At 37.1% G+C, this 15,193-nt stretch overlaps 1 protein-coding gene across 3 annotated transcripts in view; it reads right to left on the bottom strand.

Moving 5' to 3' along the window:
- PRKDC (protein kinase, DNA-activated, catalytic subunit) overlaps positions 1–15,193 on the bottom strand; it is an 83,026-nt gene that overhangs the window by 51,155 nt on the left and 16,678 nt on the right. For all 3 annotated transcript variants that reach the window (XM_071554563.1, XM_071554564.1, XM_071554565.1), the window contains exons 22-37: positions 14,748–14,854; positions 12,801–12,891; positions 11,618–11,781; positions 10,863–11,015; positions 9,647–9,754; positions 8,635–8,861; positions 8,128–8,222; positions 7,099–7,198; positions 6,030–6,163; positions 5,247–5,501; positions 4,021–4,247; positions 3,187–3,395; positions 2,917–3,049; positions 1,800–1,958; positions 1,283–1,486; positions 178–363 (exon numbers count right to left, since the gene is read on the bottom strand). In XM_071554563.1, the coding sequence (XP_071410664.1) occupies positions 178–363; positions 1,283–1,486; positions 1,800–1,958; positions 2,917–3,049; positions 3,187–3,395; positions 4,021–4,247; positions 5,247–5,501; positions 6,030–6,163; positions 7,099–7,198; positions 8,128–8,222; positions 8,635–8,861; positions 9,647–9,754; positions 10,863–11,015; positions 11,618–11,781; positions 12,801–12,891; positions 14,748–14,854 (2,552 nt within the window). The remainder of the gene's footprint in view (positions 1–177; positions 364–1,282; positions 1,487–1,799; positions 1,959–2,916; positions 3,050–3,186; positions 3,396–4,020; positions 4,248–5,246; positions 5,502–6,029; positions 6,164–7,098; positions 7,199–8,127; positions 8,223–8,634; positions 8,862–9,646; positions 9,755–10,862; positions 11,016–11,617; positions 11,782–12,800; positions 12,892–14,747; positions 14,855–15,193) is intronic.

Below are 15,193 nucleotides of genomic sequence, written 5' to 3'. Positions count from 1 at the left end.
TTCTGCCTGTCCAAATATATTTTGTACTATGTTAATAAAAAAAACCCAGATTCTGATATTCTACAACTGTTTTTTTTCCAAACACAAAACATTAGAACGAAACAGCATTTCTTGAAAGTAAGATACAATTCCTACAGAATTAGAAAGGCTACCTGGATTTTATAAAGCAATGCATACCTGCGGAACTTTTGCCAGCAGGGTCAAGACTGCCATTTTGCTCTCAGGAGCCGAACCCTTGGCCCACCAACTGTCCAATTTCTCCCAGTTTCTTAGTATAGCTGTCACCAGTTTTGCTCCTTGCTGCTTGCGTATAGCACGCTCTCTAAAACTCTGATCTAACATGCCATTCAAAATGCTACCAACCTGGAAATAAAAAACAACAGGTAGGTTCTTACATCCGAAATGAAAGGATGATAGGATCACCTCACTGGTATGGGCAACCATAAAAAAAAGCATCACAAAGCAATGTTAGATTTAAATTTGAAAAGGACACAAGAGAAGGCTCTCTATGAGACATTAAAAGTACATTCTTCTCAAAAAAAGAGACTTGCATCTAATTTACTCCTGTTTCAATCAGAGTGCAATGCAGCAATTTCTTCCAAGTGAATATGGAGAAATAAACAATCATGCAGAGTAACTCTGAAGATCAATACTCAAAAACTTTAGTGTGAAACTCAGACATAGCACATATTTCAGGTCAGGAGGGTTGTGTGTGTGTCTCCCTTTTTAATACTCTGATCTAGCTCTATGGAAGTCCTGTGGGTCAAATGCTGACTAGTAGTTGAAGTTTGTTTTCCAGATTAGTTTTATCCAAAACAAATCCAGGCCCCGTGCTCAGGGACCACTCTGCAATGAACATCTAAGCAGAGTAAATGGGTCCTTGCTTTGAAAGGACATTCTTGACCTGAAGTACTCTGCAAACACAGCCTGAAATTCACAGATTTCAGGAGAGGAGACAGGCAAGTACTTTCCACTCAGTTTGATTTGAGATGACAGAGAGCCTAAGAAATGTCAGGTTACCAAAGATAATGAAGGTAATATCAGTAGGACAAGCCAAAAACTTAAACAAAACAACAAACAAAAAAATCCCAAATAAAGGGAAAAAACCACCAATGACCCCCCCAAAAAAAACCCACCCCAAACAAAACCTATCAATACATTTGCTGTCTGAAATTCAACCCAATGCACTTCATCCCCCACTACACACTCAGTTACATCCACGTCCAACAACACTTCTAAGATTCCCTTTTGACTTGGTCTTTTTAAAGAAGAAGTCCAATACCATTTGAGGATTGCTGACAGACGATTCCATAAGCTGGACTATGATAACATCCAGGTTTTTCAGTAGGTGTTGATTGATGGTTTCTGAGAACAGGCTGTAGAAATACTGCCCATGAGAGAAATTGATCAGGTGGTTCTGGGATGCTCCTGAGAGTGGCACAGATAACACTACTGTGTTCAACAGCAGACTTACTAGCTCCTCACACTGTGAAAATCAAGGTATATAGACAGTTATTTCAAGGACATTACAATACACTTCAACATTTCTTAGAAAAGCACATGACTTTTTTTTTAAGCTTCCATCCCAAACTTCTTTATTTCACCAGAAAGCACAACGTAAAGCACAAAAAGTAGGCTGAAATGTTTGTTATCTACAACTGTCCCTCCATTAAGCCAGAGAATCTTTGCAGCTCCTCTGTGTAGGAGAATGAATAAAAAATCTACCCAAAATATGGGGAGAAGACTACTGATGAGAATTAAATGATGCTGAGTATTAAAACTGGAGAACCATATCCTACCTGGTCATCAATAGCAAAGGCCAGCTGCAGGAGTCTATCAGCTAATCGCTTACTACTAATGTCTAACGATGGAAGAGATATCCTTCCACTCCCACATGCAATGCCTTTATAAACAACTGAAAGAAGCTTCGAGCCAACTGAGAAATGAGGCCTCTCATCCTATGGAAACAAACAAGTGGCAATTAATATAAGCCGAAAAAATACCATAAAGGCCTTCCAATCCATCTGTATAGCTGATGAAAACACTCGATCATTTTATTATAAAGCAATGCAAATATACCATGACATGACACACTTCTAAATGAGGAACACGATTTTAAATGAGACAAACGTATTGTATAAAAAGTTCAAAACAAACTAATATGAAAATCTTCAGTGTATTCTGATCCTTCTCCACTTTTCCAGGTTTACTTCACTTGATGTGACATTTAACTTTACAGAAGTAAAATAAACAGTTTAGTCAAATTGTGTGGGACAAAAATGGTAAACCATGCAGCTCCTTGATTATCACTATACTACAATCAAAGGTATAGATTTTGTTTACCCATAGAAGACGGTTGGCAAACACCCAATAGAAATTACTTTGTTACAGCCTTGCTCACATATTCTCAGCCTTTGTGGCTGTTGCATACCTGATTTCCTTCAACTGCCCAAAGTAAAACAGAGATTTACTACAATCAGAAACTTAGTAGAAAGAATTTGAGTAATCTAGACTACATCACCACCCTTCAGCTGCTCTCTATTCTGTTTTCCTGCAATGCAGACCCATGACATTGCTTCTTTATTATTGTCAGCAAATGGTCTCTGTTTAAAAAATGCCTCATTTATAGAGTAGTTAATCATGAGTTTTTGAGTTTTCAGTCCTGTGAAGCTCGCTAAAACAAAGTTTTAGTACCTACATTCTGATTTCCAGGGTCTGGAGCCAACTAGAGAAAGAATAACAACTCTAATCATAAAACATTTATTTCTGATCCCATTCAAAAACAGCTCTTCCCTGTTGATCTCATTATAAACAACTTCATCTGATCTGTTCTGTGTTTTCATCCTGGCCTTTTACACAGGAAAAGCCCTTTACTGTATACAAATATTCACCATTATTTTCTGGATAAACAATTACCTGACTATGAAGAACAGAATGAAGCAGGCCAGACTTCTGGAGTTGTTTGCAGGCAGAAAGAACAGCACTAAACCTAACTTGATCAAAACGTGCATCTGAATTGAACAGATCAACAGAACAAAGGTCCTCAAGGCTAAAGAGAAAAGAGAAGCAATAACATTACACTGGTGGGGAGATCCATGTGCATCTGCAGACAATGTTTACTTTCCCATTTTTCATGGTGAGTAGCACTTGTTCTAGATTCATGCTTACCAGAAAGCCCCTACTTACCTCTGGGGTGTGATTCTTTTTTTAATGCACAGTTTAAAAGATTCCTTATAGGGAGTTGTCATCAAAGCTTTCATGAGCCTTACTGAGACATCTGGGAGATTTTTCATGACTTGCACATCAGCTGTGTTAAAGCCTACGTGCGATGGATCGCACACTGTCATCACCAGAAGCTCTACAAAGCTTGCATTAAGCAGTTCCTTCTCTAGTAGCTAAAATGAAAAAAAATAAATAAAAGTTTTAAAAATTCATTTAGATTTCTCTATTTTATTCTTCATAACTTAACATTGACCTTTCTATCTAAAATGAAATCAAACATGAAACAGTAACTATTCTCATTGACTTTCTCAATAGAAATGTCTGACTTTGAATCAATTACGCTAATGCATAGCAATTATATACCTGTAAAAATAGACATAGGTTATATGCTATCTCATCAAACTGCACGTAAGATCTTTTAAGTTCACATAGGCTTGCTTCAGTCTTGATTATACACCTGTCAATCCTCATGTACACCTCTGAGCACACTATTAGAGATTTACTCTGCAAACAAGAGACAATCACAGTCTCAGAACTACACTTAGCAGTGTAGATTTCCTAAGTAGTAAGAACTATATATAGTTAAATATGGTTTATATTGCATCAAAGCTAAGCAATTCAAGAAAAAATTGACACAATCTGTCTTTCTGCCTTTTAAGCAGCTACCATCTCCACACATTTAATGCCACCAGGAATCATAAAGGAAATATTCATTGCAAGTACTCCGTATACAGAACACACATACTGAGCAACATTATAAATTTGTAACTTGTATTCATTACAGACTTCAGTGCCTACCTTCCAAAAATCCTGCTGGCAGAGTTCCAGGATCATGGTGACAAACTCCATGATTCGGACTACAATGGTACACTTGCTGTAGTTGTACATGTCTCTCTCCTGTGGACTGAACATGCTGCCTTTTGAACTGCAATCGAAGCACTGCTCTGCTGCGTGGATATCATGCAAAGCAATAGTTTCAAGGAAGAACTGCGCAGCTTCCAAGAATGAGGAACTTTCATTTACACCTAAGAACAATGACACTAAGTTGAAATGAGACAGCATCTCTCAACTTTTAAATACATTGTGCTTGGAAGAAAACAGTCAGACTGAGACAACAAACAGAACACCACCATATCTCACACCATTGTTTCCTGAAAGTCCTATACCAGTTCTAAGTACTAATATTGTGGGCAATAAGGGGCAGTGTTCTACTTAGTGATTACTACAAGCACTTATTAATGATGATGATTTAGGTATATGTAAAAAAAGGGATAAAAATTTTAAATCCCCAGTTTTGAATGAATGACTTAGCCCTATGCTAACTGCATCCAACAGCAATCTTACAGTATTGTTTTAAACCAAGACAGAGATGACACTGACAGACAGACCACCTGAAACTTGTATAATACTTCATATTTAAAGCAACTATGCAACTGTACTATCAGTGATCAAAACCATTTTGTTTAGAGTGATCTGCAAGAATAATTAAAAGAAAATCCTTTTGGTAGACCAAATGGCTACACAAGGTATTATTAGGTACCTGATCAAAATTCAAATACCAAGCTTTTGGACCTGATGCGGTTGATGCATCAGGAATTGAAGAAAGGTAACATGTACAGGGCTTGAAATTAAAAGGTGACTTCTTTCATTGTTTTCTGATAGCTCCTTCCAGACATTAATAAAAAGCAGGCAAAATGCTTCAGAATGATTTGAAAAAAAAAATCTATTTCTCTCCTTAGCAGTGGAAAATTATCTGTACAGAATAATTTTTGAAAAGATGAGCTAGAGTAAAAGAAGTTGCTGCTAAGTTAATGACTCAGAGAAAGAAATGCAAAGATGTATTTCTAGGACTAAAAGGAAACATTTTAAGCTACAAAGTACTTACTAAAAAAACATCCTGCTACAACTGTTATTGAAACGTTCTACATTTACGAAAAAATATTCATGTCCAAGTTAAGAACTCATCTTGGATGGGCTCTGTGTAAGACCTGGGAACGAACCCAATGCAACATTTAATCACTCACCCAGTATTTCATGGGGTTTGATCATTCGCAGCTCAAAGAATGTATTGTAGCAATCCAGCGCTGCTAAGAACATATCCATCCACTGCATGACAGCCTGTAAACTGAAGGGTTCCTGCATACCACGGAGGGTTGGCTGAGAAAGGATCCCAGATGGACTTTTGGCATCAGTGCCACCTCCTTCAAATTTGTTAATGAGGAAAGAAACATCTCTGGTTTTTAGGACATCAGCCAGCCAAGAAGATGGAGACTTCTTTTCTGATAGAAATAGAAACAAAACCATAAATTCTCTGGGAAAAATGCATTTCAAACTAGCAAGAAACCAAAGGCAAATAGACTCACATGCTCAAACTTTGTGTTTTAAACTATGTCTTCTAGCAGTGAAGGTATTGGTTCTGTTTTAGCCTTGGTCACATTGCTAAAATTACCCATATGGAAGAGGCAAATTTGTAAGACATTTCCACTAGCCCCACATCAGCAAATTATGCCTTTTCAGTTGGATACAACAGCAGTTCTGGGCCTGGAAGTTCTCCTTCCTGCCTGGAAAGAAGTCTGCAATAAAATCCTCTTCTACACTCACAAACATCCCATAAACACTGAGGTTCCCACAGTACCTGATCTGCAATATAAGCAACTACTCAGTTTCTATTTAACAAGGCTGAGTGAACAGATAGTTATTTCACAAGTAATTTTCCTTGTAATTAATATGTTGCATGGAAAACACAGAGGGAAGGCATACACAATATTTAGAAAGCAAAGATAACAGTGCACTGTGACCTAAAGTACCTGGTAATAAAGGAATAAATTCATAGAAGAGCTCCATGGCTTTATGTCGGCACTCTGTCTGAGGTCGTCCGCACTGCACTAGGAGCCACATGACAATGTCCAGAAGACTCACAGATTTAGTAGCTGGAAATCCTCTGCACAAAAATATTAGGGATTAACAGTCCTCTTGACATGTAGCAAGAAGCCACAGTCTTCCAGATGAAAAAAATCAAAATGTTCCATGAGCATCACAAAAGTCCTTTTACCTGTCTAACCACAACCCATCTGCACTACAAGACCTCTTCTACAAGCACATTTTTCTCTTCTCCTCACTCGGCTTTGGATTCCCAGACCATAGCCCTTGTGGAAACAATTAAAAATGCTGAATCAGGTATCTTCACTTCTCATTGTAACTCAGAGACAAAAATGGAGATAAAAGTTTAAATAAAGCTGCACAGTTTTTCTCCATTCCCCTAATTATCCAGTCTCTTATCAAATATGACAAGGGTGACCCAAATCTTGACTCCACTTGCAACTTTCTTTAAGATCAGATGATAATTTGGCTAAAAAGGAACCTCCAGAACTCTCCAGCCCAACCCCTTGCTCAAAGCAGGGTCAGCTATGTGATCAGACCAGGTCACTCAGAGCTTCATCCAGAGTCTGATATTGAATCCATTTTTGCTTCTTCCACCTCTTTCACTACCCCTCTTTAATTGCTGATCACCCTGTTGCAGCTTGTTCCACTTCTGCTAACACCTGGTAGCAGTAAGAAAGGCTTTGGAGAAGTTTCCTGCAAGTGCTTTGTAGCACCGTTGCTAATGTTATTATAAACACTGCTGTCAGGGAAACACACTTTTCTTTTCTGCCTGTCCTTGCTAAACTAAAGCAAGTTCACCACACTGGAATAAAGAATGACCATCATGATCCTGTCATATTATGTCCAGCATTTTCCCACCAGTGGTTCAACAGGAGATCCATATCAGCAACAGTCACAAGATGAATTCCTCCTTCAGAATCCCAAGTATTTAATCGAACTACAGACATTGCTAACTAAGATGCAATACTGAAAAAAAAAAGACAAGTTGCTGACCGTGGTACTCTCCGTTTTCCTTCCTTGTTCAGAGATGGTGCTTTATGCTTGATGATGCGCTTCAGGTGATTGATAGCATCACAACATTGTTGTGCAGTACCTGTTAGAGAGAATTGACATCTATAAGTAAATTTCAGTAATTTGGTTAAATGAATCGAGATATTAGCACTAAAGATATGGTGCAAGAGACTTACCCTGGGTAATGTCTACCAGCTCCACTACTCTGTGCTTCTACAGCCAATTTTTCAAGGTCCCAGAGCAAAATCATGAAATAGCAGACAGGCCAGCATGGCCTTGGCCAGCCCTGAGACCTCTGGTATAAAACTGTGTACTCTACTTTCTGTGATTGCGCTTAGAGAAAATAAGAATTTCCCGTATGACTATTTCTTCTAGGGCCACTTTTATCATATCCTAAACTGTTCCTTTGAAAGAAATAAAGCTTTGTTACACCAGTTCTTGGGTTTACGTTCTAATTACTAATAACTGATAGAGTATTAAAAAAAAAGAGAGAGAAAAGTAGGTTTACTGAAGAATCACTACTATTGTGTAAGAGGTCATAGATTTTTCACAGTTTCATACTGTTGTAGAGAGTAATGACAAAGCAACTATGGAAGGTTAATTACAAAACTGGTGAAGTATTTCATAAAATACATAGAAATGTCAAATTCTGGAGTATTTTGTTTTTTATAAAATAGTAGACTAATGTTCTTATCAAGCTACATTTTTACACTGTGTAACTGCAAAACCAGGACTCAAATATGAAGCACCAATAGCAATTTTAGTGTTATTTCAAAACTGTAAATCACCATAAATATGAAAAGGTTCTTTCTTCTGGGCTCAAAATATTTCACCTTATCATTGGAAGGAGTTGACTCAAAGAGTCCCTAACTAGAAATCAAATAACCTCTCTACTTGTAATGAAAAATAAAAAGTGAGCACATCTACTTTTCTTACAGTTACAGTTTTTTAACCCAAGATTCAAAAGGATGACTTTTTTCTTCATTCCACAGTTAATTAACCATAGCTCACCTAATGATTTCTCATCTGTATGGGTTAAGGCCAGACTTTCCAGAAAAACAACCAATGCTTCAAATACAAACTGCTCCACCAGAGAATTTTCTTCCCTTTAAAAATCAGGAATAAATTTAATGAGAAACATGAGTAGAAGAAGCACTAAGTGTGAAATTCTAATTAAAACCTATCAAATTAGATGCTGCAGAGATAAATTGCACAAGATGTTTGCACAAAAATTACATCTAAACCAGTTTAAAAACTAGTAGTGAAATTTGCTGACCATCCTGAAAAGGCATAAGTAACTCCTCATAAACTTGTGATAAAAACTTACATTGTACACATTCCTCACCGGCAGAAAGCCCAAACTACAGAATTATAATTAAACATTAATTAACTCAATTTTACAGCTATTGTATACATTAACAGAATGAGTGTCAGTGGATAACTATTTGAGTTCTACAATTATTTTTCTTATCTGGCTGAAGTCCAAGCTAGCTACTGTTTCAAGCTCTGTTTGCTCACCTAAATTCTCTGTAGATACTGTTAAAAGCAAGTGCTGCTCCCAGTCTCTTGAAAGCACTGGGGTGAAGAGCAAGACTGTACAACCGTTTAAAAAGAGACTTGGTGTTTGCTGGGCTTTTCTCCTGCTGTTCCGGTGTTGTCTGCTTAATAGACCACTTCAAAAATTCTCGTATGCACTGACCACAGAAATCTCTCAAAGTGCTGTCAACTGGGTCCACTATGCCACTCTGAAATTACACAGGATTATTTCATTGCAAGAATGAAAAGAAACCATCATTCTATCAGTGCAGTAATAGAGCAGTTTATTTGTACAGTATTATTTGTAAATTAAAAACCTGTAGTCACAGTTTCCCAGAAAATAATGTTGTCCAAAGGAAAGGGAGCATTTCCACCCCTCACAGCACTGAATTAGGCCTCAAAGATCTGGATTTCTATTCCTCTCTAGGCTATCAGTTTAGGAGTCTTGTCTAAGTCACTTCATCTTCTGATGCGTGAGATTCTTCTGCTTCAGATGTGGTGTGACAACACTGACTTTTATTAAAAAAGAGTACTGCAAAACCTCTTGACCTACCTTGCCTCCAACCGCTTCAGTTCAGAGCAAAAGCTAGTTTTAAATTTAAAGCTTTTGCACCTAGTAAAAGCAAAGATACTTAGAGATAAGTTAAGCACACAGCAAAAGAAACCTTCATTCAGGGGGATGAGTGGTAAATGTACTCCAGTAGTTCCTAGCATACATTGATGATAAAGAGTGTTTCATTAATCCTATAATGACTCTGAAGATGATATACCTGCATTTGGAGAGTGCCAAGGAAAGAAATACATCAACAAAATCTCAGTTAAGAAGCATTACATAAATGTTCATTAATAAAAAAAAGCAAAATATTTTCTTTCAGACAATTAAGGGGCCATTATATCTGTTCACATGTTCCTGGTTCCCTCAGTAGTAAAATAATGATAGTTAAAAATAAGGTCACATGGCACAAAAAACAGAGAGGAAAGACTAATGACCTACCAGAATAGCTTCCAGGAATGCCACTGTATCATGACTCTCAAACTTTTTGTTGTTGGTAAACCAATGAATGAGCTGCATGACTAAAGGTTCATATAACTGTCTTGTTACCTGAAAAGAGTAAATGTCAACTACATTTCTAGGATTAATACATTTCTATGCTTTTTGGGTCTATTCCTATGTTCCTGTATCAAGGATTTAAATAAATAAGTAACTAAAACTGGTTAGTTGCTTTCTATTCAACTAGTCTCAATGACCTCCAGACTTGCTCTCAGCAAGATCCTCTGAGACAAAGAACATTGAATGCCACAGATTGATATACCAATACATAGTCAGGTAAATATGGAAGTTTGTTCCTTAATCTGTATTTAGATCTAAAAATCAGTCTTTACCACATACGTTATTCTAACTTCCTGGATTTCAATAATTTTACCTGTAAATCACCTGACTGAATACTGTCCTACTATAACATCAAGGGAAAAACATTAAATATGCTTATATATGTATGTATACATGCTTACAATGCAGTGGGTATGCATCAGCCTGGACCAATCCAGACATTTTCCTACCGTTTTTGTTCAGGCACATGCCAGCAAAAGAGGTTTCAACTAAATTAGTAACATTGTATATTTTAACAGAACACAAAGTCTCTTTGGACTAAAAATAGATCTGGATGCCAGGGTCCAAACAGCGGTTTCAAAAGGCACAAGACTTGCAATTTCAGTAAAGCTGAACCTACATGTCTGTTCTGTTTAGCACAAAGGAGGAGTTCAGATGTTTGAGCTAAATACATCATCCTAAAAATTCTCTCCCAAATGCCCTTTCTGATTTTATTTTGACTTCATTAATATTGAAATAATCAACTTGACCTCAAATTGATTTACAGTAGAAAAAGAAAATTAGAGAAATAAAATATGGTGATAAAGAGGGATACTGCCACAAACTCTCTGAATGAACCTTGAAACTCAACTCTCTCTTGTGCACTCCAGAGTTATGATGAACTACACCGCATTATAAAAGTCTTTGAAAAGGCTTCCACCCATTCCCAAACTTCAGAAAATCTATCCCTAGAACAGAAATTCAGCTTACAAAACACAGTACATTTGAGGAATAAAAAGGCAACAAGTTAGGAAAATTTCTAACAGGAAAACTTCTAAATAAAATTATCAATTCCCACATTTAAAGGTATTTGAAGGAGCTTATAAATAAATCTGTTTACCTGGTCTATGTCACAAGCAAGTCGAAGCAGTACAGGAAATACTCGCTTATTTAAATGATACATAGGTGGGGGACCCTGATGTCCTTCTGGCATCTGAGTTGCTTTACCCAACATATACGTGACTATGCTGTGTAGCAGCTCACATGCTGCAACCTGAAATTTAAAAATCCCTTTGGTTATGCATCTACTACTTTCACAGAGAAGATAAAATTGTAGGCAGGAGAGAATGAGTCACAAGAGACAGCATACTTGAGAAATCACTCCAGTCTATAGTAAATCACCATTCCAGGAACAGATCATGACCAGGGAATAATTGATGCACATTCTACCTGGCCTTTTTCCTAAAGATTTAGTCTCTGTCATGGGCAGTCACATTTCAGCTGAAGAAAACTCATCACCACATAAGTCACCCATTGTTCTGTTTTCAAGGACACTTATTTCTACTCTCAACTCGCTTTGGACATCAATATTCCAATCCAGCATAGTACCAAAATATTTGCTGTAGTGCTTTGCTGGACTGGGCCCACAAGTTCATAGGCTAGGCATGAGAAGGAGGCCAAACAAGACTGAAGACAGAACTTAGAGCAACTTTTGCTCTTTAACTTTTAAACACTCAGAATAACATAATCATGAAAGAATAAAGTACACTGCTACCTATGAATTAATTAAAACAGATTTTTAGTAACAAGAAAGACACTATTTTATGCAATATTTATCATCTAGCACAAAACAAAATGTAGAAAAAACATCAATACCTTTGTTTGTCTGTCACTTGCAGAAAGAGCCAGCTCAGTCACACGAGGCAAAAATAAATCCAAGTAGATGACAGGCTTCATATCTGCAAATGGTACAGCAAAGCTCAGATGCTTCTCAGTGTCCCAGGATACACATTTCTTCATCATCTCTTCTGCAGAGGTAGCTAATGTATTTGAAAAAAGATCAAAACAAGCTTTGTATCACATACATTGAGAAAGTGTTTACATAGCTCAGTCAAAAAATTTGTAACCTTTCAACTGCAATTAGATTGCCATGCAATTTAACGCTTCCTAAGTTACTGAAGAAATTGTGGCCAACATTTCCTGAAATATTGCAGCAGTCTCTAGCTTCAATACAGAATAAGTTTGGAGAAAATTAGAAATCCAGAAGACATTAATCATGCTTGATTTAAAACACTTCTGTAAGACATCCAACATAATAATACTTTTGTCTTCTAATGTTATAGAATATTCTTGCAGGTCAATCAGACAAGATCCAGTATACATATTCCTGCAATCACACAGAAAATGACTACATTTATGGATGTTTCCTCCAAGGAAAACTGGCATACTGACTCCCTTCTCTGCCTATATTCTCATATTGGTTAATTTGGTTAACAAACTCTGACCACACTTTGTATTTAATTTCCAGGGAATAAGACTACTTTCCAACAACAGTATTTGTGAGTAAGTAACAGAGAAGTACCTGGCAAAAAGAAATTTGATTGTAAAGGCAGAAAAACAAACATGAAAAGAAAAGAACAAAACTTCTATACAACTACATTAGCTTTTAGACTCACTCAATTTTGCACTGGATAAAGTGAGAACTGTGGTAAAAAGGTGGAAACAGGTACTAAGGAGTTACAAACTGGGGCAAGTTTTAAAATGGCTTTGCAGCCAGTGGGTGAAGGGCATGAATAAATAAAACCATATACTCATATAATTTTTTGCCTTTAACTGTAGTTTCCTACACACTTTCTGCATTCCATAGTAAGTTGGTGAATACTTTGCTCTACTAAACACCAGAACTGAATAAAAGCGATTTTGTTTAAACAAGAGCAACCAAAACTACGTATCCTTGAGAAGCTGATAAAGTGATGTTGAGACCTATGTTCAAGATCTACACTTAAGAGAGACAGCAGAGGCATATAAATATTTTTATTTACACCGACAGGGTACTCACCTGTAATTAAGTTGTGGTTAATCTGACCTCCCAAAGATCCAAGAAGGCGTGCCACTCTAGTCTTTACTGCTCCCAAGTGGGGACTCTCTTCCTAAAAAATTTAACAGATTAATATTATTGAAAGAAGAGTGACTTCTACACAGAAGTAATTTGGTTTATTTCTTACTTGGTAAGAGTAAATGATAGTTTTATGGCTCTTGTTAACATACAGGTAAGAAGGTAAAAAGAAGAGCTCATGGGGAGAACTGCACCAAATGAGAACAGTTTTGGTTTAAAAAACAAAAGAGTGCAAGATTGGAAAGTATTTTAATCACATTTTGTGAGCTTTCAATTGCCACTTTTCAAGTGAAGGTTAAAATTTCAGTAAAATTCAGTATCACAGATAACATATAACTATAGAATGACACAGTAGTCTAAAAAGTGGAAATAAATCTGAGGTAAAAATTACTCTTTTCATTTAACTCCAGAACACAAAATTTAGATACTGTGTCTATACAGAATCAGAATTGTTAAACTTGGAAAGGTCACCGAGACCAACCACTAATCCAGCACTGTTATGTTCACCAGTAAACCATGTTCCCGAGTACCACATCCATACATTTTTTGAAGGCTTTCAGGGATGGTGATTCTACCACTTCCCTGGGCAGACTGTTCCAATGATTGACAACCTTTTCCAAATATCTAATCTAAACTTCCCCTGGTGTACCTTGAGGCCATTTCCTCTTGTCCTGCTGTTTATTACCTGAGACACCAGCCACTATCTTGCTACAACCTCTTTTCAGGTAGCTGTAAAGAGTGAGAAGGTCTCCTCTGATCCTCCTTTTTTACCAGGCTAAACAATGGCAGCTCCCTCAGCCAACCGATTTTCATTAGCAGCCTTGTATGGGATATAAAGCATTTTGTTTCACAGAATCACAGAAGGATTAGGTTAGAAGAGACAGCTGGAAGTCATCTAGTACAGCCTTCCTGCTTAAGCAGGGTCCCTAGAGCACATGGCACAGGATTGTGTCCAGACAAGTTTTGAGTATCTTCAGAGAACACCACTCCACAATCTCTCTGGCCAACCTGTTCTGGTGCTTGGTCACCTGGACAGTGAAGAAGTTCTTCCTAATATTCAGGTGGAACTTTCTGTGCATCAGTTTCTGCCTGTTGCCTCTTGTCCTACTGCTCAGCACCACCTAGAACAGTCTGGATCCATCCTTTTAACACCCTACCTTCAGATACTTATAGACAATCATGAGGTCCCCTCTCAGTCTTCACTTCTCCAGGTTAAACAGGCCCAGCTCCCTCAGCCTTTCCTCATAAGAGATGCTCCAGTCCCCTAATCATCTTTGCAGCTTTCCACTGGACTCGTTCCAGGAGATCTATGTCTAAACACCACTTGGAAAGAGTTCTACATACAGAAGTAAATAATAGTTTCACACCTAAAAAGACGTTTATTCCAAGTTAGCTTGTGCACTGGAATATGCAAATAAAACTACATTTATTTTGAACTACTTGTCACTGGTCAACATGATATGCATTTTGGTCTCTAAGGACTTTACACTTATGCACAAGATAAATTAAAAAAAATCAAAAACTTACACATTCACAAAATTGTATTTGTATACTGCACCACTGCTAGGCTGGGACCTAATTTTTGAAGTTGGAGCTAAATTTTTGTCCCCATAATGTATCAGTCTGGCAGTGATCTGACTTATGAGGATTTTTTCAGTTCCCTTTCCCTGCTTCATTCCCATTCTTACCCTAGGACATCTCTCCAGCCATGCTAGTGTTACAGCTTTTTTGAGCCATGCTATAGAATTGAATTCATTAAACTCAACTAAGATAGAAATAACCCTAAAAAACCCAACATAGGCAACATGGCAACACATAGGCATGCAAGAAAGGAAGAGAAACAGTGGGAAATAGTTAACATTCAACTCTAAAAAGAAACAGGGTTCTTACCAATGCAAATGTCTTTGCTTTTCTTATACGCTGTATAACAACTTTATTATATCCCTTCTGGGCTGCTCGAGAAAGTTTCCTTACTTCCCAGTTATTCTGGGATTCAACTGATGAACAAAAAACCAGTGTATCAATATCAATTGTTGTATCAGCACCTCATGCACCTACTCACAGTTTCATTAAAAAAAACCCACTGATTTTGCCCATGTTTATTTTTAAGATGTGACAATTACTCTTTCATTTAAAATCTTTATTAAGGAAAATACATTTTAGTAAGTCTTCATTAGTGAAAACTAAGCTGATTTATGCATATAAAGGACATATCACAGAGAAGTGACATATGAAATGGCTATAACGAATGATTGTTCACCAGAATTACATCCCAGTTTAAAAAAAGAAAGAAGGCAAATTTTGGGGTGTAAGGGAAGCTATATTGTTCCAAGCAG

This window comes from Pithys albifrons, chromosome 4 (genome assembly GCF_047495875.1).
Source record: "Pithys albifrons albifrons isolate INPA30051 chromosome 4, PitAlb_v1, whole genome shotgun sequence".
NCBI classification, from domain to species: Eukaryota; Metazoa; Chordata; class Aves; order Passeriformes; family Thamnophilidae; genus Pithys; species Pithys albifrons.
Note: the sequence above shows the minus strand (reverse complement) of the source record. Positions and strands in the feature narration are given on the sequence as shown.